This window comes from Heterocephalus glaber, unplaced genomic scaffold (genome assembly GCF_053883595.1).
Source record: "Heterocephalus glaber isolate CG9 unplaced genomic scaffold, H.glaber_assembly_v1.0 deba00001760, whole genome shotgun sequence".
Lineage (NCBI taxonomy): Eukaryota > Metazoa > Chordata > Mammalia > Rodentia > Bathyergidae > Heterocephalus > Heterocephalus glaber.
Window position 1 is genome coordinate 4,076,755 of NW_028258457.1, and position 23,994 is coordinate 4,100,748.

At 57.4% G+C, this 23,994-nt stretch overlaps 1 protein-coding gene across 1 annotated transcript; it reads left to right on the plus strand.

Moving 5' to 3' along the window:
• Positions 1 to 1,689: 1,689 nt before the first annotated feature.
• On the plus strand, positions 1,690 to 23,630 carry Onecut3 (one cut homeobox 3). Its single transcript, XM_087201408.1, has 2 exons — positions 1,690 to 2,878; positions 18,749 to 23,630. Exons 1-2 carry the CDS (start codon positions 1,690 to 1,692, stop codon positions 19,042 to 19,044), a joined length of 1,485 nt encoding a protein of 494 aa, XP_087057534.1. The 3' UTR covers positions 19,045 to 23,630.
• Positions 23,631 to 23,994: the final 364 nt, after the last annotated feature.

Below are 23,994 nucleotides of genomic sequence, written 5' to 3' on the forward strand. Positions count from 1 at the left end.
GAATGGACGGGTCTAAGGAGCCTCGCTCCGGGGGTGGGAGGTGTTGGCACTTGGACAGAACCATAGGGACCAGAAGGGGGGGGCTTGGATGAAGCCACCCTCTCCTAGGGCCTGAGGGACAGTGAGAGCTAGGGTGTAAACAATAGGCACTTACTAAATGCTGAGTCCTAAGCACTAACAGGGGTCCCCCTTTGTCCTACCCCATCTGATAGGTTGCCTCAGGCCACTCCACTCAACGATCCCCCCCTCCTCAATCCCCTGGCACTGAGATCCCCTCCCTCTCCAGTAATTGGGGACAGCAGAGACTCTCCTCTGGCCCTCAGCTGGGCCAGGCTGGAAGGCACCTCCTGACCTGTCATAGGTGGGGAAACTGAGGCACGGAAAGGGAGCTGGTACATGGTCAAGCCTGGGTACTGGCCTGGGCACATCTCCCTTGGGTGGCCACTTTGTGTGGGGGGTGGGGGGGGTCCCAAAAAGTCACCTGTTTTGCAGAGTGATTTCCTGACTCAGACCCTTGTCCTCTCCCCACGGAGGTGAAGGTGAGGGGATTCCAGAAGGAAGCCCTAGTAACTCCTCCCTTCCTCTCCAGGGTTACCCAGGGGCAGAGGTCCCCGGAAGGAAGGACCAAGAGGCTGGGGCTGTTTGGGGTCCTCTCTGACCCTGAACTCTGGCTCCTAGATGAGGGGGCCCTTCTCCCTAACCCGCTTCTTACCCATTACAGGTGTCTTGTCCCAGAGGTGTCCCCTGATTATAGGAAGGCCCCCATTTACCCCACTTCCCAGGGGGCCCTGGGCCTCACCTGTCGCCAGGTGAAGAGGAGCCGCACCTTGGCCCGCATCCGAAGGAGTTTACGGCAGGGACGTTTCAGGGAGCAGACGGGAGAGAGGTCCTCGGTGTTCCCCGCTGGAGGGTGTCAGGTGCCCTTTGGTCCCCCCTCGGCTCCCGGCACTCTGGGACCCTGGAATCCGGAGGAGTCTTTGGCACCCCTGAGGCCGGGCATTCCATTGGGTACTTGGGGAAATTGAGGCCCAGCTACCTACACTTGGGGAGGACCTTGTCACCTGGGATGAACCCAGACTGCGACGGCCTGAGGGCCTCGCTCTTTCCCCACTCGCTCCCTCGCCCCCGAAGAAGTCGCGTGGGGGGGGGGGGGCTGGAACGGCCCGTGTGTGTATGGGGGCTTGCGGGAGAACTGGGCGGGGGGAGTTATGCAACAGGGGTGACCCGTGGATCACCCCTAAGCGTTGGCTCACAAGCCAGGCACTCCCTGGAGATGAATCTCGGACTCTGGAGAGAACCCCAGATGAAGTCCAGGTCCCCACCTAGGCAGAGGCCGTCCTCGGACCCTCGCCCTCCCTCTGTCCCCCAGGAGGGAGGGCTGTGCCCCAGGCAGGCACAGCACGGGGGACCCCGGAAGCTCCTCGCCTAGCCCCTCCCGCCTGCCTGGCGCTCGCGGGGGCCGGGCGGACCCGGAGCAGCTCGGTCGCGGATGGGCGGGGGCGCTGACGTCAGACCCCGGCCCGGGCGCCGCGGCCGCTCCCCGCCACATTCTGGTGGCCGCGGTCGCTCACTCGCTCGCAGCCGGGCGGCCGTTGCGCCTGCAGCCTAGAGCCTCTCGCGCGCAGGCAGCCACCGGGGAGCAGGCCGGGGCCATGCGGCGGCCTTGATCGCGCCAGGCGGGCGCCAAGCATGGAGCTGAGTCTGGAGAGCCTCGGGGGGCTGCACGGCGTGGCCCACGCGCAGGCGGGCGAGCTGCTGAGCCCCGGCCACGCGCGCCCCACCGCGGCTCAGCACCGGAGCCTGGTGGCGCCCGGACGCCCGGGCCTGGTGGCTAGCATGGCCAGCCTGCTGGACGGCGGCGGTGGCGGCGCGGGTGCCGGGGGCGCAGGCGGCGCGAGCGGCGCGGGGGGCGGCGCGGACTTCCGCGGGGAGCTGGCGGGCCCGCTGCACCCGGCCATGGGCATGGCCTGCGAGGCGCCCGGCCTGGGCGGCACCTACACGACACTCACGCCCCTCCAGCACCTGCCGCCGCTCGCTGCCGTGGCCGACAAGTTCCACCAGCACGCTGCTGCCGCGGCGGTGGCCGGAGCGCACGGCGGCCACCCGCACGCGCACCCACACCCCGCGGCCGCGCCGCCCCCGCCGCCCCCGCCGCAGCGCCTGGCCGCCAGCGTGAGCGGCAGCTTCACCCTCATGCGTGACGAGCGTGCGGCGCTTGCCTCTGTGGGCCACCTCTACGGGCCCTACGGCAAGGAGCTGCCGGCCATGGGGTCACCGCTGTCGCCCCTGCCAAACGCGCTGCCGCCCGCTCTGCACAGCGCCCCGCAGCCTCCGCCGCCTCCGCCCCCGCCGCCGCTGGCCGCCTACGGGGCGCCGGGCCACCTGGCTGGGGACAAGCTGCTGCCGCCCGCCGCCTTCGAGCCGCACGCCGCGCTGCTGGGGCGCGCGGAAGACGCGCTGGCCCGAGGGCTGCCTGGAGGCGGCGGGGCCGGGGGCGGCGCGGCGGGCGGCGGGGGCGCCTCGGGGCTGCTGGCACCGCTGGGCGGGCTGGCGGCGGCCGGGGCGCACGGGCCACACTCGGGCGGCGCTGGCAGCGGCCCCGGCGGAGGCGGAGGCGGCCCGGGCGCGGGCGCGGCGGCCGAGGAGATTAACACCAAGGAGGTGGCGCAGCGCATCACCGCGGAGCTGAAGCGCTACAGCATCCCGCAGGCCATCTTCGCGCAGCGCATCCTGTGCCGCTCGCAGGGCACCCTCTCCGACCTGCTGCGCAACCCCAAGCCCTGGAGCAAGCTGAAGTCCGGCCGCGAGACCTTCCGCAGGATGTGGAAATGGCTCCAGGAGCCTGAGTTCCAGCGCATGTCCGCGCTGCGCCTCGCAGGTAGGATCGCCGCGCTAGCCGCCGGGCCCTGGGCACCCGGGGCCCTCCCCACGCCCCTGCCGTGCGCCTCGCCAGCTCAGACCCGACCGCCAGAGGCTACATCGAGATCTGAGCCTCTGCGTGTTCGTACCGTCGCCAAAAGGGAGAAAGGAATTGTGCCGTCGTCCCCCCACCCCACCCCGTCGCCACCCTTGCCCCTTTGGGGACGGGCAGGGGTCCCTGGTCTCCTTTGCCCTGCTGGGAGGGTCGACGCGCTTCCCGGCGCAGGGCCCAGGGTTGCTTATTGTGCGCGCGCGCTCGCCCGCCTTGGGGACAGGGGTGCTGTGTCCCCGGACCAGCCGCTGCTGTCCCCACGGGATCCCACTCCCCTCCTCTCCAAGGCCCCAAGAAAGAGGTCGCCTAGCCTCTAGCCCCGGGCCATGAAGGGCCGAGTCGGTGCACCGACCCTGGCGCCTCTGCAGCCCGGGCCGGGCCGCGCTCAGCCCCCAGCCCCAGCGCGCTCTTCTTTGTACCTCGGCCCCAGCGATCGATAGCCCCCTCCCCCACTCCGGCCGCTGGCAAAGGTCACCCGAGAGGGGGCGGGGGAGGGGCGGCCCGGGGGACCCTGGGCTCGTGCGGCCCGGAGGCCTTCACACCCGGGCCCGCTGCCCGCCCGCCCCACCTTCGCTCCGGCCTCGGGTGTGCGCGCCGCGGCCGGCCTTGCTTTTGGGGTTTTGTCTCTCCCGTTTCCACTCCTCTGTGCGCGGCAAACCCATGGCGGTTTATTTTTCGCTTGCCCTCCGTTTCTCTCCGGTAGCTCCTGCTGCTTCCTTCTGTCCCTCCCAGGCCCACTCCAATTGCTGCCCCCTGGGACTCCGCTCTCTCCTCCCTCCCAGCTGACCACAGCTGGGTCGACACCTGCCCCCAGCCAGGAAGCCGGCTCAGGACCCTGCATCTTGTGTCTTTGTGGGGTGCAAGAAAGAGAGCCCCAGCCTAGGTAGGGGGTCTTCCCCTGTTGGCGTTGGGGAGCGGGCTGTGCACCCTGGGCCTCAGCTACAATAGCAGCTTCCAGCACCCGATCGATCAGTTGGCTTTCTTTCACACAAGGGCGAGAAGGGCAGGGACTGATGGGGCTCCAGCCAGATGCCCCAGTAGTGGGTGACATTAGGGGTTGACTGTGTCCCCAGCGGCCTGCCCCCCAAACATCAGGCCTGATGCCCCCTTGCCGCGCCCCCCCCAACCCGCAACCCACTCCCTCCCCACAGCTGAGGTCCATGGCACAGCCTGCACTCATGGCCAGGCCTCAGTTTACCCCTTCTGCAGAGCCCTGTGTCTGGCTGGAGTCCCTTCTCCGACTCGGATTCTCTTTAGGTTTTGGGAAAATAAATTGCTATTTGAAAGTGGCAGGTACCTAAGTCCCTGGGGAGGTGGTTTGGGGCACGGTAGAAACAGCTATCAGAACCCGGCCTGGGGCAACTGGGACACACGTTCCCATTGAGGACACTCAGTCAGATCTACACTCAGTGCCAGGTGAGCTGAGGGGGCAGAAAGCTCTGGCCCAGAGATGTCCAGGGGTGCTCCCCAAACCAGGGTTCCACATCGCATACCCACTGCCCACTGCTGCCTCCTTTCTGGTGTGTATATTTGATACACGCCACCGTCTGCCCTCTACCCTTCATACTGTCACTGTATACATCTAAGAGGACCCCTTAGCAGTCCCCATCCCCCCGTCCCGTGCTGGCAGTTGAACCCTTTGAACTGAGCTGAGTCCCCAGCCCTTTTTCATTTTTTTTTTTTTTTTTTTTTGGTACCAGGGATCGAACTCGGGTCCTTGCGCTTTCGCAGCAGGCGGTGAAACCACTGAGCTAAATCCCTGGCCCCTCATTTTTTATTTTGAGATGGGTTCTCACAAAGTTGCCTGGGCTGGGCTCCAACTTGCAATCCTCTGCCTCAGCCTCCCAGAGTATGGGATGACAGGCGATCCACCTGGACAGGCTTCCTTAGTGGTATCGGAATAGTATGTTTTGGGGTCACACAAATAATCAGCCAGAGCGTCACAGAGACAAGCCACCAGCCAGCTGCCAAGTGGCACAGAGGGGGACCTGCTGCCAGGTGAACAGTGCCCACCTGACACTGAGATGCAGGTGCCCTGCCACCCTGTGTCTCTATTCAATTTGTTCACCTCCACTGCCACCCAGGCCACCGTGTTCCTCTACCTGCTCCAGGTGTAATAACAGATGGAGAAACTGAGGCCACATTTGCCCTGGCAATAACTCCTGATTCCTGAAGTGGCAAAGTCTCAGCTCCCCCCGCCAGGTTCCCCATTTAGGAAACAAAAGTTAGAATGACAGCCCTGGAGCAGGGTGTAGTGGTGCACACCTGTCATCCCAGCACTCTGGGAGGCTGAGGCAGGAGGATCAAAAGTTCAAGCCCAGACTGGATGTCTTGGTGACTTAGCAAGACCCTGTCTCAAAATAAAAAAAATAAAATAAAAAGGTCTGGGATGTAGCTCAGTGCAAAGGCCCTGGGTTCCATGTCCAGTACTAAAAAAAAAAAAAACAAAAAACATAGTGGTCAAGGGAATGGGGAACCTGGGCCAGTGCAGGGGTGTGTGTGGGGGGGTCTGAGATAATGAACTGGGACCACTCGGCTCTGCCCAGGCAGTGGCCCGTGCTGTGACCCCATCACACCTGGGCATGCTTGGGGTCATGTCTACACCTCGGGCTCCACCTCCCAGGCCTAGGGCAGCCGGGTAATTAGGCCCCGACCAAGGCCTTTAGTTCCGGTCCCTGCACAAATGAAAAGCGGTTAAGTGGCGGCAAATCGCAGCAGTTAAGGGGGAGGCGGCCAGGCGAGACCCCACTCACCAAGCAGCCCAGCACAGTGACAGCCCCAGCAGCCCGGGCACCTGGAGTGTGCTCCCCCACCCCCTCACCCCAGGCCGAGCCAGTGTCGCCTGGGTCCCTGAGTCCTGACCCACACACAGCCATGTCTGACCCATGTGCTGGCCCCATCCTGGTCTTGACAGTGTCCCCAAGCCCTAGAGTCCTGACAGGGAGAGAAATGGGCACGGAAGAAAGATATACGTGTGGAGAGGCGGGAGAAGGAAGGAGACAGAGGTTGTGGAAGGAGAATGAATGAAGATAGCTGGCTAGAGAGAGAGACAGAGACAGAGAGAAAGATCCAGAGACGGGGAGAGGAAGGGAGACGCAGCAAGAGGGAGAGACTTCATGGGTCCTCCAGGACCCTCTGCTCCCACGTCCCCTGAAACAAGGCCTCTTTCCACCCCTGGATCACAGAGCAGGGGACCAGAAGGGTGTCTGTGATTTCTTTGTTTCACTGAGGCTCCCAAGAAACCCTGCGAAGACTTCAGAATCCCAGTCCCCGCTTCCTAGCCTGTGTGCCTCAGTTTACCCATCTGTAAAATGTGTGTTTTGCTGGGCAGGAGCCAGGTTCCAGCCATGACACTGCGATTCTGGGGATTCTGGGTCCCGCTAGGCCAAAGCCCATCCTATAGCACCCCAACCTCAGGGTCCTCCCCGCCCCCACCTCAGCAGGACTTAAACTGGGATTACAAGAGAGGGGCTGGGGGAGGGGCGGGCCAGCTCCTCCTGGGGGGGGCGGTCGATGAATTCGAATTACCGTCTCTAATTCATCACCGGTCCTGGTCGATAGCTTCAGCCGCCTTCAAATATTGTTTAAATTGCAACTCGGGAGGAAAAGTATTTTTTGTAACTGATCAGAAAAATATACATATATTTAATACAATATAAAAGGGAGGCAGTTGAAAACAGAGCCCACTTCCTCCTCCGCCACCGCCCGTGGGAGGCCAGAGCCCAGAGTCCCTGAGGGATGGGGGGGACCAAATGGGGGAAACTGAGGCAGCGAGGGACAGGCCCAGAGCCAACTGATGCTTAAGCTCTAAATGAAATCATTCGTCCTAAGGATGAAACCTGGAGCGTTTCTAGAACTGAGCGCCTGTGAGGGAGGGGACAGTGGTGGCATTGAGTCCAAATTGGTGTCGTGTGGGCTGGGTGATTTCCTGAGGCTGGGAGTCAAGAGGGGCCTGGGACGGAGAGGAAAAGGAGCCCTGCCCCACCAGGAGCCCACCTGCAGCCTCCATCCGAGGGGTGGAAATGGGGGATCACCCCAGCAGCTGTGTGATCCCAGGAGCATGCCCAGCCCGTCACCCTTAATTAAAGACCAAAGCCCTAGCTGGGCGTTATGGTGCACGCCTGTGACCCCAGCACTCTGGGAGGCTGAGGCAGGAGGATCTCAAGTTCAAGCCCAGCCTGGGCAACTTAAGGAGACCTTGTGTCAAAAAATCAAAATAAAAAGGGATGGAGCTTTTTATGGAGCTCAATTGTGGATGGGGCTCAGTTGCAAGGTCCTAGGTTGAATCCCGAGTGCCAGGAAAAGAAGGAAGGGAGCAAGAAAGGGAAAGAAGGAGGGAGGGGGAGGGAGGGAAGAGAGACCTGGGCTCTGTGTGTCCCTGACTGATCCTGGGCAGGAGCCAGAGCCTCAGTTTCCTCATCTGAGAAATGGGCACAGTTACTGGGCAGCTTGGGGAGTGGACAGCAGTGCTGGGTCCCTCCTCGTGAGTCTGGAAGGGACACTGTGGGTGCTCACAGGGAATGCATGAGGTGGGGGAGACTCCTGGGAATGGGAAGGCTCCAGGTGACCTTCTGGGCTCCAGCAGAGCCCGCGTGAGCCTGGAGGCGCAAGGCAGACCCTCACCGACATCATAGAGAAGCCCGCAGAGGAGCCTGGGCAGTTACCCCTTGCTTGCCGGGAGGCTGCGGCTGGCCTGGCGTCGGGCTCTTTTATCCTCCAGTCCTCTTAGATTAAAGTCCCAGTACAGCCGTCCTCCTGCACTCTGTCTCCGTCCTTGTGCCCCTTGTCTATCACCAGCCTAGTCTGATCCACCCCTTCCTCCTCGCTGGCCTTCCACTCCACCTTACCCCTTGCTCCTTTCTCCTCCGTAAGCTAAGGGGGCTTTTAATGGCCCATGGAGCTTGCCAGCCCCTATTTCATTGTCCCCTGCCTCAGTGGCTCCCAAAACCCCTAAGAAATAGAAACAGCTTCCTGTTACTGCCTACGGCGTCCTAATCCATAACTCTCTGTGGTCCTGGTGGACCGGGAGAGTGCACCTGTGGCTGGTGGGAGGGACATGGACAAAAGCTGCAGGTAGGAAAGTCTGGAGGCTGTGGGGCGTTAGGCCGGGCCCCTGCAGCCTCTTTGTGTTCAGCCAGCAAGCGGCTGGCTTAACCAGGGGAGGCAAGCAGGTTTGCATCAAGTTTTTAATTAAATATAGACCCTGATCAATATGGAGGGCAGAACTAGTGGGGGAGGGGAGAGTCTGGGCCCAGGGCCAAGGGGCCCAGGCAACCCAGAAGACCTTGGGCATGCCCAGGACACCTGCTGCCTTGATTTCTCCTCTGCCAAGTGAGCCTGAATGGGAGTGGGGCTGGGAAGCTGGAACACTTTTTACTGAGGAGTCTGTTCTTCTGTGGGTTTTTTGAGACAGAGTCTTGCTATGGAGCCCAGGCTGGCCTGGAACTCACTGCGATCCTCCTGCCTCAGCCTCCCCAGGGCTAGGATTACAGGCCTGCAGCCATGCTTGGCTCCACTGGAGTCTTGCCACGTGGGCAGATCTACTGGGAGGTTTGGGGCAAAGTCACAGAGCAAAGCGCAAAGCTACAAATTCACAGCAGAGCGAAACAAGGGACGCTTGTCCACACCTGGGGCGGGCCTTGCACAGACTGACTCAGGCCCCGCATCGCCCCAGGGGTCTGGGAGGATACCGCAGGCTGCCTTTGGAGAGAGGGTCGCTCCACAGAGCCTGGGATGGGGAGAGGAGACAACGCATTCCGACACTGACACCTTGCGTGCTCACCGGGTCTGCTGGCAGGATGTCTGCACCTCAGTTTCTCTAGCTGGGGGCCCCAGAGTCCCAGAGACACCGCGTTATGCAGGTCCACGCTCAGGTCCTGCAAGCATCAGGTGCCAGGACACACTCCTCCGAAGTGGCCGGAGCCCAAAGCCAGACACAGGGAGACCAGGACTCCATGGCCTGAGCCCCAGGATGCGCTCACCCCAACCGCCCACTGGAGCCCCGGAACTGCACCCCACCATCTGGCCCAATGTCCGAGAGTCTCGCCTTTGTTTCCACTGATTCTTAGGAAGGGAAGAAGGGAGAGAAGGAAATTCTTTTTTTTTTCTTTCTTTTTTTGTACTGGACACTGAACTCAGGAGACTGAGCTCCATCCCCAGCCCTTTTAATATTTTTATTTTGAGACAGAGTCTACCTAAGTTGCCCATGCTGTGCTAGAATTTGAGATCCTCCTGCCTCAGCTTCCCATGTGCTACCATGCTGATCTCTACATTATTTTTAAATAGCTGACACATTGACCAGCTTCCAAATTTAAGTAAAAGAAGGCAGCTTCCAGAGAGGGCCCTAGAAAGGGAGGGTCCTTTTGCATATCCCACTTCTGCTCCTACACTTAAATCAGCTGGAGGTGCAGATTCTTTTCATTTTCCTTTCCTCCCCCAACCCCAAGGCAGGTACTCGGGATTGAACCCAGGGCCTTCAGACTGAACTACATCCCCAGGGCCCTTTTTTAATTTTTAAAGTTTGAGATAAGGTCTGGCTAAATTGCTAAGTTGCTGAGGCTGGGCTCGAATTTGCAACCCTCCTGCCTCAGCCTCTGAGTATGACCTGGCTTCATTTCCCTCTTTAAAGGCATAAAAAGAGCCTGGGATTACTGTCTTTTCCCTCTGCACACCCAGGGGATCCTTAACAATAAACAGAGGTGACCCCAGCCAGACGTGGTGATGCATGCCTGTCATCCCAGCTACTGGAGAGGCTGAGGTAGAAGGATGGAAAGGTTAAGGCCAGCCTGGGCAATTTAGCAAGATAGTGCCCCGAAACCAAAACATAAAAAGGGCTGGGGATGGAGCTCAGTGACAGAGCTTCCCTGGTTTGGTCCCCGCCCACCCCAGCACAGTGAGGTGGGGGAGAACACAGAGAGGCATACCAGCCCGCTGTCTGGCCCTTCTTGCCGGCTGCCTAGTATTCTACCATTTGTTCACCCTGGTCCTTACTGAGCTGCTTTCCCACCCCGCCCACATTTAGGAGGCTGGGACTCATTTGTGGTCAACGCAGGGCTGCGGGCTGGCTTGACTCTGACGATATCCCCAGGCTGATCGCTTTGCCTAGTGAGTTTATCTGGGGATTAATTTCCTAACAATTGAAATGCTGGGTCAACCTCCCTTCCCTTTTCTGGGCTGGCCTCCCGTCTTTTCTCTTATCACAGGTCCTTTCCTGTCATCTTTTTCACATTCATTTCCAGCTGCCTGGCTGCTGCGTCCCCAGGATGCTTTTTTTATTTTTTATTTTTTTTCTCAAATCAAAGCTCTTGGTGTGTGCAGTGCCTGTGTGTCCTGACTCTGTTTCCCCATGTGAGGCAGCATGAAGGAGGGTCCCTGTCGCTGAATGTCCAAGCTCCCTGGACACCCCGTGCCCTGACGGAGACACCAGGGAGGGCTGGCCCCTGAGTGGGTGAGGAAACCCCCCCCATGTCCCTGATAAGTCTTTGAAAGGCTTGGAACTAAATGAAAAATGCGGCCATTAAAATCCCATTGGGGGAGAGGGGAGGAAGGAGGGGAGGGAGGGGGGTGGACTCAGCCAAGGTGGAGCCAGAGGTGAGCTGTGGTCCGGGCAGGCAGGGGGGAGAGGAGGGACAGGGCAGGGACAGCCCAGGGGCTGAGGGGACCTGAGGGGAACCTTGCTAAGGAGCAGGGGCTTGGCTGTGCCTGGAGAAGTCAGTCGCTCACTCACGCTCTCTCTCTCCCTCCCTCCCTCCCTCTCTCGTTTGTTTTTGAGAAAGGGTCTGGATGTGTAGCTCAGGCTCGCCTCAAACTCACCGCAATCCTCCTGCGTCCTCCTCCCGAGTACTGGGATTACAAGGCATGTGCCACCGTGCCTGGCCTGGCCAGGAACTCCACTTCTGCCTTACTCTGGGGTGCAGGGTGTAGGCAAAGGGAGTCAGAGTGTTTGCTCCGGACCCCTTCCCCACTCAGAGGGCTGCTGTGTGACCTTAGCTAAATCACCCAGGGTCTCTGGTCTGGAGGGGCCGGTAGAGGATGCTGAGGCGGCCCAGCCATGAGGGTGGGAGGGTGTCAGTGCTCCCCACATCCGGGGCCCCAGCAGCTGGTGGCCAGGGCCAGGACGTGTTGCCGAGGAAACCAGTCATCATCGCAGCCAGGGAGCAGGCTGCGTATTGAATCGCTGTCCTGTGTAGCCAAGCCCAGCGAGGAGCCCGCCGAGCTGCTGAGAGAGGGAGGAGACTGTGGTCCTGGCTATTGGTCCCTCACTCCGGCCCTGGCCCGTGCTGGGGGAACAGACGTAGGCGGGGTGGGGACACAGTCACACAGGAGTTCCAGAATGGCTGGGCCACTGTGCAGACAACGGGGATGCGAGGGGACACGGGCAGTTGCTCGGGAGTCTCCTGTCAGCTCCCTCACCCCCCTGGGAAATCTGGCTTCTCCCAGCAGCGGGACAGGGAGCTTGGTTGCTTTGCTGGGCTTTGCCAACCTCCTCTGCAGTTGTCCCCAACTCCTGGGCATGGTCTCCTGCTCCATCCTCCAGGCAGGGTTTGAGCCCATGTGATGGTGATGCCTCCCCCATGCTGCACCCCAATGCTCTGAACAGGGAGTAGGCCCTCGTTTCTTTTTTTGTTGTTGTTCTCTGTTTGTTTGCTGTTTGATTTTTTGAGACAGGATCTCCCTATGTTGTCCAGGGTGGCCTCAAACGCACAGTGATCCTCCTGCCTCAGCCTCCTGAATGCTAGGATGATAGGCATGGGCCATCTCGCTGTATTGGTCCCCTGGTTTGGAAGTAAAGTCTCAGCTGGGGCTTCCCAAGCAAGTGATTATCAGGGTAACTTGTCCCCTGTCCACAGCCTCAGGCTTGCCACTCCCAGCGTGTGCTTGGTAAAAGTCCAATGAATGGGTGGATGGATGGATGCATGCATGCATGGGAGGTACAGGAGTGCAAGGATCCACCCTGCCATTCATTCACAGCCCCTGCACAGTGCAGCCATTACCCCATTTGCAGATGGGGACACTACGGTCTCCAAGTCCACTTGATAAACCAGGATGAATGTCCTCAGAGCCCGGGGCCTGCTTGCTGGGGGCCATCGAGGCAGGCAGAGAGGGCGCGGCCAGCTGCAGATGGACTCACGCTCAGCGCTGCCCTGGTCTCCAGGCCCACCCAGGTCCCAAGGTCACCAGCTTCAGGCTGGGCTCTTGCTAGGGTGGCAGTCTTTCCTGGTTTCTCAACGTGGGTGATTTCACCCCAGTGACAGCCCAGCCCCACCCAAGGTCTCTGATGGAGGAGGGGGGATGAGAGAGAAGGAAGGAGAGGAGATGGGAAGAGATGAGGCACAGCTAGGGGAAGAGGGGGTGAGGAGGGAGATGGTGTCTGTCAGACCTATCCAAGGATGATGGGACTAACAGAGGAGTGTGGCCAAGGGACCCAGAGAAGGGACCTCTTATGACCCTGCAGGGAGTTGAGGGAAAGGACCTCCTGAGGAAGGGGCCACTGTAGCTGGGCATTGAGGGATGTATAGGAGTTCTCTGGTTAGGCCAGTGCAACTCCTTCCTCCTGAGATCAGTTTCTCCATCTGGCTGCTCTCCTGGAAGATTCCAGAGATCCTTGGTGAGAGAGGCAGAGGGACCTCAAGACCTCGAATACAGTGGGGCCCAGGGGCAGCTTCTCTCAGGGAGCCCCAGATGGAGGCTGTGGACCTCACTCAGGAGAAGGTCCACACGGGGCTTCAATCCTCTGATGCCCTCCTGGGCACTGTGGTTTGCTGATCCCCGACACTTTCTGGGAAGGCAAGGCAGTAGCCCCATCGTGGGCCAAGTCCCAGGGGTCTGCAGCAAAAGGCCCAGGGTTCTGCGGGGAGCTCCTGACTTTGGGGGTCCCCATTGCTGCCCTTTGCCCCTTTCATAGGGCCCAGCTGCGGTGGGGACGGCTGTCCTCTGCTGGATGGAGCGGGAACTACAAGGAGGTCTCGGCCCGGGCAGGGCCGCTTCTGAAAATGGTGATCTTGGGGTGGAGACCGGCTGCGGGGAGCCCCGAACCAGCCCCACACCCCATCCCTGGGCCCAGACAGAGGATGACGTGGAGGCAGGGGCCAGTGTTCTGAGATCAGAACTGTTTACCGGGTCCGCCTGATCTCAATGGCTCACCCGTGGGTCAGAAGGGTAAGGAGGGCGAGCTCCTCCCTCTCTGGGGCAGGGATGGAGCCCGCTCCTCATCTTTGACCCTCCCTGGGAAAAAATAGAAAGGAAGAAAGGAGCTGGGCGTGGTGGTGGCCTGTCATCCCAACATTCTGGGAGGCTGAGGCAGGGGGATCAAAAGTTCAAGCCCAGCCTGCACAACTTAGTAACTTAGCGAGACCCTGTCTGAAAATAAAAAATAAAAAAGGTTGGGGATGGAGCTCAGTGTAAAGGCCCTGGGTTCAATCCCCAGTACCTAAGAAAGAAAAAGGAGCAGGGAGGGGGAGGGGGAGTGGCCGCATGGCAGGGGCTGGGCAGGGCCTCCCAGGGAGGAAAGTGTTGAGCCAAGGTGGCCAGAGGGTGAGGAGAAGCACATTCTGGAAGGAGGGGATGGCCCATGCAAAGGCCCTGAGGTTGGATCAGGTGGAGCTGGCCTGACTGTGGGGAGTGACTCACTCAGTGCCCGTAAGAAATCTGAGGTCCCCAACAATCCCACACCCCAGCCCCACAGGCTGTGCCTCTGACTATCAGGACATCTGTGGCCACTGTCTATTCCCCTGCCGATGGGGTCCAGGCCTCGTCGTCCTATGCTGAAGGTGGACTCCAGGTGTGGCTGTTGAGCTGTGGGTGCTGAGATGGGAGATGGGTGGGTGCTGCTGCCATGGTCATGGTGGAGGTAAAGAGAGCAGGAAACAGGTGGCAGGAATGACAGGAACAGTGACATGACAACTGAGGGAGGTGGCAGAGCATGGATGGAAGTGGAGGTAGTGACAATGGGTGATGGAGGAGGAGACAGTGGGGGAGGAGATGCAGGAAGTGATGGAGGAGGAGTTGGAGGAGGAGATGGAGGAGGAGGAGATGATGGAAGAGGAGGTGATGGAGGAGGAGGTGAAGGAGGAGGTGATGGAGGAGATGGAGGAGGAGGAGATGGAGCAGGAGATGGAGGAGGAGATGGAGGAGGAGGTGATGGAGGAGGAGATGGAGCAGGAGGTGATGGAGCAGGAGATAAAGGAGGAGGTGATGGAGGAGGAGATGGAGGAGGAGGTGATGGAGGAGGAGATGGAGGAGGAGGTGATGGAGGAGGAGATGGAGGAGGAGGTGATGGAGCAGGAGATAAAGGAGGAGGTGATGGAGGAGGAGGAGATGGAGGAGGAGATGGAGGAGGAGGTGATGGAGCAGGAGATAAAGGAGGAGGTGATGGAGGAGGAGGAGATGGAGGAGGAGATGGAGGAGGAGGTGATGGAGCAGGAGATAAAGGAGGAGGTGATGGAGGAGGAGGTGATGGAGGAGGAGATGGAGGAGGAGGTGATGGAGGAGGAGATGGAGGAGGAGGTGATGGAGGAGGAGATGGAGGAGGAGATGGAGGAGGAGATGGAGGAGGAGGTGATGGAGGAGGAGATGAAGGAGGAGATGGAGGAGGAGATGGAGGAGTTCATGGAAGAGGAGATGATGCAGGAGGAGATGGAGAAGGAGGCAATGGAGGAGGCGATGGTGGAGAAGGAGGTGGTACCAAGGGAGACAGGGTAAGCTGACCCTGAGGTGGAGGGGGTGAAGGCAGAGGAGCCATGGAGGTGGCAGCCACAGTGGCAGAGAAGGTCTCTACAAAAGTGGCAGTGGATCTGGTGTCACTGCATGGGTTCAGTTGGTGCTGCTAAGCAGGTGCTTCTCACCCCTGTCCCCCAGTCCTCCTCAGCAGCCTCAGTTTCTGCCCTGCACAAGGGGCTCAACTGTGGGCTGCTCCTCTGGCTGGCTGGGGGATGGGCGAGGACCAGGCTGCCAGACCAGGATCGATGGCACTGTGAGAGTGGTAATTAGATTGAGCACGGGCGGCCACCCAGCCTCTTTCTGCTGCCATGGACAAAACAGCGAAATTTCTCCCAACTCCATTGTGCCAGCCCCTTCCCCAGCCTCTGCCTCTAGGTCCCCATTAGACTCATGGAGACTGGGAGGGGACAGGAAAGGGAGCAACCCCACATCCTGCTCCCTGGCCACTGCACACTTTCCCTGAGCCAGGAACCAAGTCCATGCCTCACAGAATCACTTCATTCATTCATTCATTCATGTATTTGTAGTATTGGGGACCAAACCCAGCAGTGCTTTACCACTGAACTGCATCCCCAGCTCTTTTATATATATATATATATATTTTTATTTTGAGACAGGATCTTTCTAAGTTGTAGATTGGACTCAAACTCAAGATCCTCCTGCCTCAGCCTCCCAAGTAGCTGGGATGACAGGCATTCACCCCACTTAGTGTTACCTTTAAAAGAATGGGAACAGGACCAGGGATTTACCTCAGTGGCACCAAGCCTGCCTGGCAAGCACAAGGTTCTGAATTCGATTCCCAGTACAAAAAAAAGAGAGAGAGAACAGAGTTCAGCAGTGCACATTCATAGTTCCAGCACTCTGGGAGGCTGAGGCAGGAGGATTGCGAGTTAGAGCCCAGCCTGGACAACTTAATGACTTAGCAAGACCTTTTTCTCAAAAAATAAAAAGGCCTGGAGAAGTGGCTCAAAGCAAAGGCCCTGGGTTCAATCCCAATAACTAAAAACCCAAGACAAAACAAAACAGAAGGGTACCTAGTTCCCTCCCCTGACCTTCATAGAGCACCCAGGTTCTGAAGAGGTACGAAATCAAGGAAGTTCTTTGCTTTTCTGTCCACAGTTTCTGCAGATAAAATAGAAACATGCACTTGTCTCCCATGGCATTTCATACACAAACACTACCTGCTACACACTTCGTCACCCATGCCTTGCCAAATATGAATATTTTGGTACTGGAGATGGAGCTAAGGCCTTATGCTTGCTAAGCCCAGCCTTTACCCCTGGAGCTCCTCCCCCAGCTCCTGCAATCATTTTATATTCAAAGCCACACCCTCCCCTCTGTGGGTTTCACTGTATAGTTACAAAGATATTCTCTCCCCAAATCAATATTCAGTGATTAACATTATGTTTTTGGTGAATGGCATCCCCAGCTGAGCCATGTGGAGTACTAGGAAGGCCTTTAATTCCTTGTGCAACTGTTTGATGTTCCAAGAGGTCATAGCTACCAATCACAAATTCTTCCCACACTGCCCAACAAAATGCAAAACCAACTCAGTAGGAATGTGCTGCATTACAAGGTCACCTTCCCTGAACACTTTATTAGGGACTCCTGTTCCAGTCTGGCTGCCTCTTTGTGACCTCGGTGCTGCTGTTATTTAGTGGTCTTCCAATGTTCCTCCTCTTCTTTATCATTTCCTGAAGCCAACATTTCTTTTTGGGGGGGGTGGGTACTAGAGATTGAACTCGGGACCTTGCACTTGGGAAGCAGGCAGCGGCACCACTGCGCTAAATCCCCATCCCTAACATTTCTTTTTTCTATTTACCTTCTCATGTGATTGGAGCACACCCTCCAGTAGCTTTCTGAGAAAGGGAGTGTGGAACATCAACTTTTGGAGTTTTCAAAATAGCCAAATAGTTTACTATTTAACAATTCTGGAGTTTGTTTGTATGTTTGATTTTGACAGGGTCTTGCTATGTAGTCCAGGCTGGTCTCAAACTTACACCAATCCTCTTTAGAATTTTGAAAGCACTACTTCACTGTCTCCTAGTTTCTAAGACACCCGGAGATGTTCTGATTCTCCATCCTGTGCATGACATCTGATTTGCTCTCTGGAAGCTTTAACAATTTTCTCCTTATCTCCAGTGCTCTGAAATTCACAAGGATGAGCCTTCCCAAGTGTCTGTTTCATTTGTCCAGGTGAGTGCTTGATGGGCTATTTTAACCCTGGGACCAATGTCCTTGCCTGGCACTTTTCTTTTCTCTCATTACTTGGTCTTTGATAATCTCTTCCTCCAGTTTTGGATTGTCTATACTTTTAAATTTCTATTTATTTTTTTCTTGGTGTTTTGAGGCAGGGTCTCACTAGGTAGTTCAGGCTGGCTTTGAATTCACTATGTAGCCCAAGCTGGCCTCAAACTCACAGCAATCCTCCTGCCTCAGCCTCCCAAGTACTTGAGTTACGGGTGTGCACCACTGTGCCCAGCTTATCTACTTATTTTTTTGAAGCATGGTCTCACTATGTTGCCTGGGCTGACCTCAAACTCTTGGGCTCAAGCAACCCTCCTGCCTCAGCCTCCCTGAGTAGCTGTGATACACCTGTGCACCACCACTCCCAATTTGGATCGCCTCTGGATCAGAAGACAAACCTTCTAAATTCATCCTCCAACTCTGTGATCATCTTTCTCCCCTTTCCCATTGCTGTGTCTACTCTCTTCTGTTAGCTAGGATATTTGTCTGACTTCATCAGCCAGCTTTTACAAAGTCATTTTACGTCAGCTACCTGTATTATGCATTTAAATTCTGAGAGCATTTTCTGGCTCTTTAATCACTGTTTTTATTTAACACTCCATTCTTGTTTCATGAATACGATGTATTTTACCCCCTCTGAGAAATATCAATAGCTTGCCTGCTTTTTTTTTCTGATTATTATTGTTTTGAGATAGAATTTCACTCTAACTCAGGTTGGTCTCAGACTTGCAAAGTAGGCCCAGCCTGACCTCAAGCTCAGGATCCTCCTGCCTCAGGCTCCCAGAGGGTAGGATTACAGACATGCTTCTTTGTTGATTTCTTCTGAAGTCAGCCCTTTTTCTCACTTGTTCTCTTTCTTCGCTCCCTCTTCCACCGGTAGATGATTTCCTAAAATGTCCAATGGCTTGCCTCCGTCGTACATTTAACCATAAAACCTGATGCAGGAAGTTAGAAGCTTCAAGCACCCTGATCAGAGGAAGCAACAAGGCAGGGGGTTCTACATCAGCTGACACTCTATATGTGCAAACCCCCATCCCCAGGAAACGTGTCCCAGCACGACAGACCTCCCCTTCTTTGCCTCAATGTGTATGGCTGTCGGTCAGTCGGGCACGCCATCTGGTCCGAACTGTTCCAAAAGAAAGTAAACTTGCTGTGTGTCCCCGGCAGGCCACCACGGCCAGCAGCAGGGACCTGCTAGGGAGTCTGCAGCACCTGTCGCTTCTGGGGGTGACAAGAGGTGTGCGGGAGGCAGGATGGGGCTGAGATTCAGATCAAGTAGAAGCCAATGTGGAAAAACAGCCCTGGCATGAAGTCCTCTTGTCCCCTCCCTGTGTCCACTGGGCCGTCACAGGGCTCTGGTGCCACCCAGAGCTGCCATCTTGGCAATGTCTGCGGCCTTTGTCCTGCTCCAAGGAAGGCCACCGCTAGGCCTAGCTGTGACCCCGCACCGTCCCCTCCTCCTTCCCGAGATCCTCTCGGCTCCAAGGGCCCCCCGGGCGCTGGAGGACTCCGTGGCTAAGTCGGTGCCGTCACGTGCCCTGGGGACGTGGGCTGAGGCACCACCTGTGTCAGCCCAACATGAGGTTTCAGGGTTTCTTCCAGGGAGGAGGCGTGAACCAGTGACTGCAGCCCTGCCTGGAACCCCGTCACCCCCACGCTGCTTTGGGGGTGTCCTTCTCTGGGTCAGGAGGGTGAAGGGTTTGGGGAGAAGGGGCCGGCAGGGGACGCCATGGGGTGTCGGCGGGGGTGACGGATGGGGACTCGCGCTCACTCTGGGTCCCTTTCTGTGTCCCCTCCCACTGCCGCCCGCAGCGTGCAAGCGGAAGGAGCAGGAACAGCAGAAGGAGCGGGCCCTGCAGCCCAAGAAGCAGCGCCTGGTGTTCACCGACCTGCAGCGCCGCACGCTCATCGCCATCTTCAAGGAGAACAAGCGGCCGTCCAAGGAGATGCAGGTGACCATCTCGCAGCAGCTGGGGCTGGAGCTCAACACCGTCAGCAACTTCTTCATGAACGCGCGGCGCCGCTGCATGAACCGCTGGGCCGAGGAGCCGGGCGCCGCCAGCGCTGGGGGCCCCACGGGCGTCACCGCCACCTTCTCCAAGGCCTGAGCGCCCACCAGGGAGGGGACCGCACACCCCAGCCCAGTGCACAACGGGGGGCCCCTCCCCGGACCCCATCCCAGGCCAAAAGAAGCCCCCTGTGGCGGCGGGGCCGGAAAAGGGGTTCCCAGCCCCCTCTCCATTCAGGACGCCCAGGGGGCCCCTAGGAAATCCGGGGCTCACTGTGTGGTCCCCTAAAGCGGGTCAAAAAGCACATACTAGAAATATAAACCGGGTATTTAAGGGAAAAAAAGGAATTTTAAGAATAACCCTCTTCCTCCTCCGGACACCCCCCACCCCAGGGGAGGCACGGGGGCTGCGGGAGGTCTCCCCCCACCCGCGCATCCTTTGTCCCCTTCCCCAGGAACTCGCCCCCTTCTGAGTCGCCAAAACCCACGTCAAGCTGGATCCTCGCGGCGCCCCCTCCCACCCAACACCACCCTTCTGCTGGCGGGACCCCCCAGCCGAGACCCCAGCTGCCCCTCCGAGAGGCCAGGATCCCTCGTGCCAAGATTTGCCTGCCTTAATGCCTGGGAAGGGGGCCTGCGGGGACAGCGCCCTTGTCCCCCCCACCGACCTGGGTGTGGCCGGCTCCAACATGCGGGTAAATTCCAGATGCCCCCCCCCGCCCCCAGCACCCCTTGGTTTAGTCCACTTTACCTGTTGGCACCTTGATGAACCACACACAGGGAAAGACGCATCCCAGGAACCAGAAGATGACGCCAGAGTCCACAAGAGGGAGCCGCACAGGAGTCCCTGCGGGGTGCACACCAGGGGACCCCCAACTCACCGCCCCTCCTCCTCGTGGGTTGCAGAACTGGTCCCCCATGCCCTGCAGGGGTCAGCAGCTGGGGGTGAACCTTAACTTTGTCACATCTCTCTCCCAGGAGAGAAAGAAGATGTTGAAGAACTTGGAATCTGCTTGCTCTGTGTTTTGCCAAAAAGAAAAAAAAATTTGTTTTTTATAAAGAGGAGGGGTCGGAAATGAAGGGAAGCACCTCACCCCCACCCCACCGCACTCACCTCTTCTATCTGACCTTCAAGACTGGATTTCCCAAGACTTGCCTTCCTGCGGTTCAAAATCCAGAGGCTGGAAGGAGCCCCCCCTCCTCAAAACCCCCAAACCCTGACTCCCTCGGCTGCCTCCCAGGGAGGGGGCCCCACCTCTCCTGGAGAATGCAAAAGACGTTTCTAGTGAACCCCCTTCCCCGGGTAAAGGCTACCTCACTCAATGCTCACGTTCGTGATTGGAAAATCACGTCTGATACCAAAGATTCTCCCCAGGACTTGTGCTGGACATAGGGTCCCCTCCCCCTCCAGCCTAGTGTCCCCTTCTGTCCCCCCCCCAGAGGACGAGAGAGAGAGAGAGAGAGAGAGAGAGAGAGAGAGAGAGAGAGAGAGAGAGAGAGAGAGAGGGAGAGAGAGGAGGGCAAGGTCGGTGAGTGCCTTTTTCTTGAACCAAAGATATGTATGGAGGAGTGTCCTGTGTCCTTATTGCCCCACTGTCCTCTAGCTTTGTAAGTGACGCTCCCAGAGCCTGTGGGGGTTGGGGCGGCATTGTGAGAGTGAAGAGTCCCGGTCCCCACTTGGTGACTGACCCCTGGACAAGCAGACATGCAGACACACACACAAACACACACACACGCACACACACACACAAACATGCACAGACACAGAGCGACCCTGTTCGTTTTGGGGGGTGACCCTGGGCACTGGGAACCCTGTTCTGGGAAACTGAGGGCCCCTCCTCCCCTCAATACACCTGAGCCCCTCTTCTGAATTGGCAGGCAACAGGGTGACATCTTCTGACCTCAGCCAGCCCAGGGCCCACAAACCCATTTTAATATGTTTTAAAAGTAGAAAGTAGGGCCGAGGATTTAGCTCAGTGGTTCTGCCACCTGACTTCACAAGTGGAAGTTCCCGGAGTTTGATCCCCGGTACCCCCCCCCAAAAAAAGTAGAAAGCCAGAAAATGAACTTTTAGGGAAAAGAACATGTTATAATATGCCATATTTACAGATGCGTTCTCATTTTTCCTTTGCAGTGCTAGAGGTAGAACACAGGACTTCATGCATGCTAGGCAGGCGCGCACCGTTAAGCTTCGAACCCAGTCCCGAAGGGCCCTTTTTTCTTTCCTTGTTCTTTCTTTTCTTTTTCTTTATTTCCTTTCTCTTCCTCTCTCTCTCTCTCTTTTTTTTTTTTTTTGGTACCAGGGATCAAACTTGGGTCCATAAGGTTTGGGGGCAGGCAGTGGCACCACTGAGCTAAATCCCCGGCCCTCTTTCTTTCTCTTTTTTAAGGGAAAAGGTTTATTTGGCTCACAGTTTGTAGAGATTTCAGTCCATAACGGGCTGGCTCCAAGGGCTGGCTCCAAGGCACGTGGCACAAGGCAGAGGGACGACAGTTCATGGCGGAAGACAGCAAAAGCAGGCAAGCAAGGGCTCTTTTTTTTTGGTGCCAGGATCGAACTCTGGACCTTTTGCTTGCAAGGCAGGTGCGGGAACCACTGAGCTAAATCCCCAGCCCACAAGGGCTCTTTTGTGTGTGTGTGTAGGGTTTTATTTGTTTGTGAGGATTTTTTTGTTTTGTTTTGTTTGTTTTGAGACAGGGTCTTCTTGCTCTGTAGGGCAGGCCAGCCTTGAACTCCAGTGATCCTCCATCTCAGCCTCCTGAGTGCTGGGATTACAGGTGTGTGCCCCCATGCTCAGCCCAGTGGGTCCTCTTTACATACCACACCACACACACACACACACACACACACACACACACACACAGGCCAGCTCCCCTCCCTTCATCAGGCCCAGATCCCAACCTCCCCCAATGCCATCTGGTCCTGCAAACAAACCAAAGACCCTTCCCACCCATGCAGGGAACCCCTCTCCAGCACAATTCCTTCAAGCCTTTGACAATTCTCTCAGAAATACCTCAAAATATTTAATGTATAGTTTATGTGATAAAAGAAAATTCCTTAGCTAGTTTTTGGACTACGTGACTTGAAGCTTTGTACAGTTAGATTATAATTTTGCAGGCCATGGCATGTTTGTCTGACTTTCCTGTGGGAGACCTACTGAATGTTAGGGTGGAGAGGCTGGTGGTCAGAGGGCCAGGTGGGGTGGGTGACGGGACCAGCGGCGTTTACAGATTTCTCATTGAAATGAGTCTTTTAGGAAAGAGAGGGTGAGAGATGGGAGAGAGAGAGCGAGAAGAGAGGAGAGAAGTGAAACTTTCCGTTCTCTGGCTTCTTCTGTTTCTCGTTTTTTGAGTCATGTCTTATAAGAGTATTTATTATTCTACGTGTTCTGTGTCCAGATGTAATTTAAGAAAAAAAAGAAAGAAAAATGAAAAAAAAAGACAAAATGGAATTTGATTTGGTGCATGGCTAATGTACTCTTTCTTGGCGATAATGTATTAAGTGATGGGTGGGGGGTGGGGGGTCCATTCCTAATCTGCGTGTTTCATGCCCGAGTCGGTGCTGTCCCGTGCTCTTCCTTTGTGCTGCTCTGTGTCCCTGTTTCCCCTTTCCGAGGAGCTGTGTGTGTTCAGCAGGTGATCAGGCCCCAGGTGGACAGCCAAAGGGGTCCTGGAGCAAGCCGGACCTAAGCTCCACAGGCCTCCACATGCCACCGGCCACCACCCTTGCGAAGCAGGGGCCGGTCACCAGGTCCCTCTCCTGGGTCTTGATGCGCTGTAGGTATTGTAGGTATTGTCGCCTGCCAGGACTCTGCCTGGCCCTGCCCGGTTGGTTTCACTTTAGCATGTATGCATTCCTAAGTGTCTTGTTCAGAGGAAAGAGACAATCAGGCAGTTTGAGTCTCGTCGCCCATGGTGGCAGGGGGCTGGGGTGCGCCCCAACTTACCAGGACCCAAAGGGCCTTTCTGAGCCCCCCTGGTGCCCCCAGCTCCACCTGGCTCCCCTCAGCATCCTGGCCCTGGGCTGGACCCGAGTCTTTCTGACCGGCCCAGGAGTAGGGCAGTGCATTCTTGTATGGGGCGCTCCCTTCTGGAAAAGAGAGCACCCCCAGACCCCAACATCAGGAAAGCAGCCCCTGGGACCGGGACTCTCCCTGGGCCTCTGTTTTACCTCTCCGGTGGCCCTGCAGATGGGGACAGAGTTCAGGCCCAGAGGGGAATTGTGGCAGCAGGTTCCCACGACGGGCCCTGAGCTGGGGAACAGAGTGACATCTTTACACCCTACAGAACAGGGTGGGGACTGAGGGAGGCCAGAGACAAACCCCAAGGAAGCCCCTTCTCTGCCCAGCGTGGTCCCACCAAAGCCCTGCCATCCGGCCCCTGGCTCGGCCTGGTGGTCCCAGGGAACCCCCGAGAGCCAGGTTGTCCCAGCAGGGACAGGTGGGATCCACATCCCCAGCAGTGTTTTCAGTGAAGATCAAAAAGTAGGGGCGCTTGCAGGGATCTCCAAGGGATCACCCCAGTCCTGTCCCCTCCAGGGCAGGAGAGGAGACAGGCCCCTCCACCCCACCCTCAGGCGACAGGCTTAGAAGGGAAAACAAACCAAAAGATCATCCTTGTTAATCATTCCTGTGCTCAGTTTGCTGTTTTGGTTTTTTCTTCAATAAATTATTTTCTAGTCACTCAGCTGGGTGTGTGTGTGTGTCGGCCCATGAGGGGCGGGAGGGTGCAGGTGGGAAAGGGGGCCGGCCCTCTCCCAGCCCCTACTCGCTCCCACTTCTGCAGAAACCTTGGGAGTCAGAGGGCCAAGCTGGGGCTGCCCAGCCACACGTCATGGCACAGACCCTATCAGGACCTTCTTTGGGAGGCCCATTGCTTCCTGAGGTCTGAAGTGGAAGGTGTTTATTTGAAGAGGGGGGAACTGAGGCAGCCTGGTGGAGGAAAGGGCTGGTGGGGCCCACAGGCAGGCAGTGGGAGTCAAGGATACTACCATGTGGAATCTGCTCCTTCCTTCGTTTCTATTTTTTTCGTGTGTGTGTGTGTGTGTGTG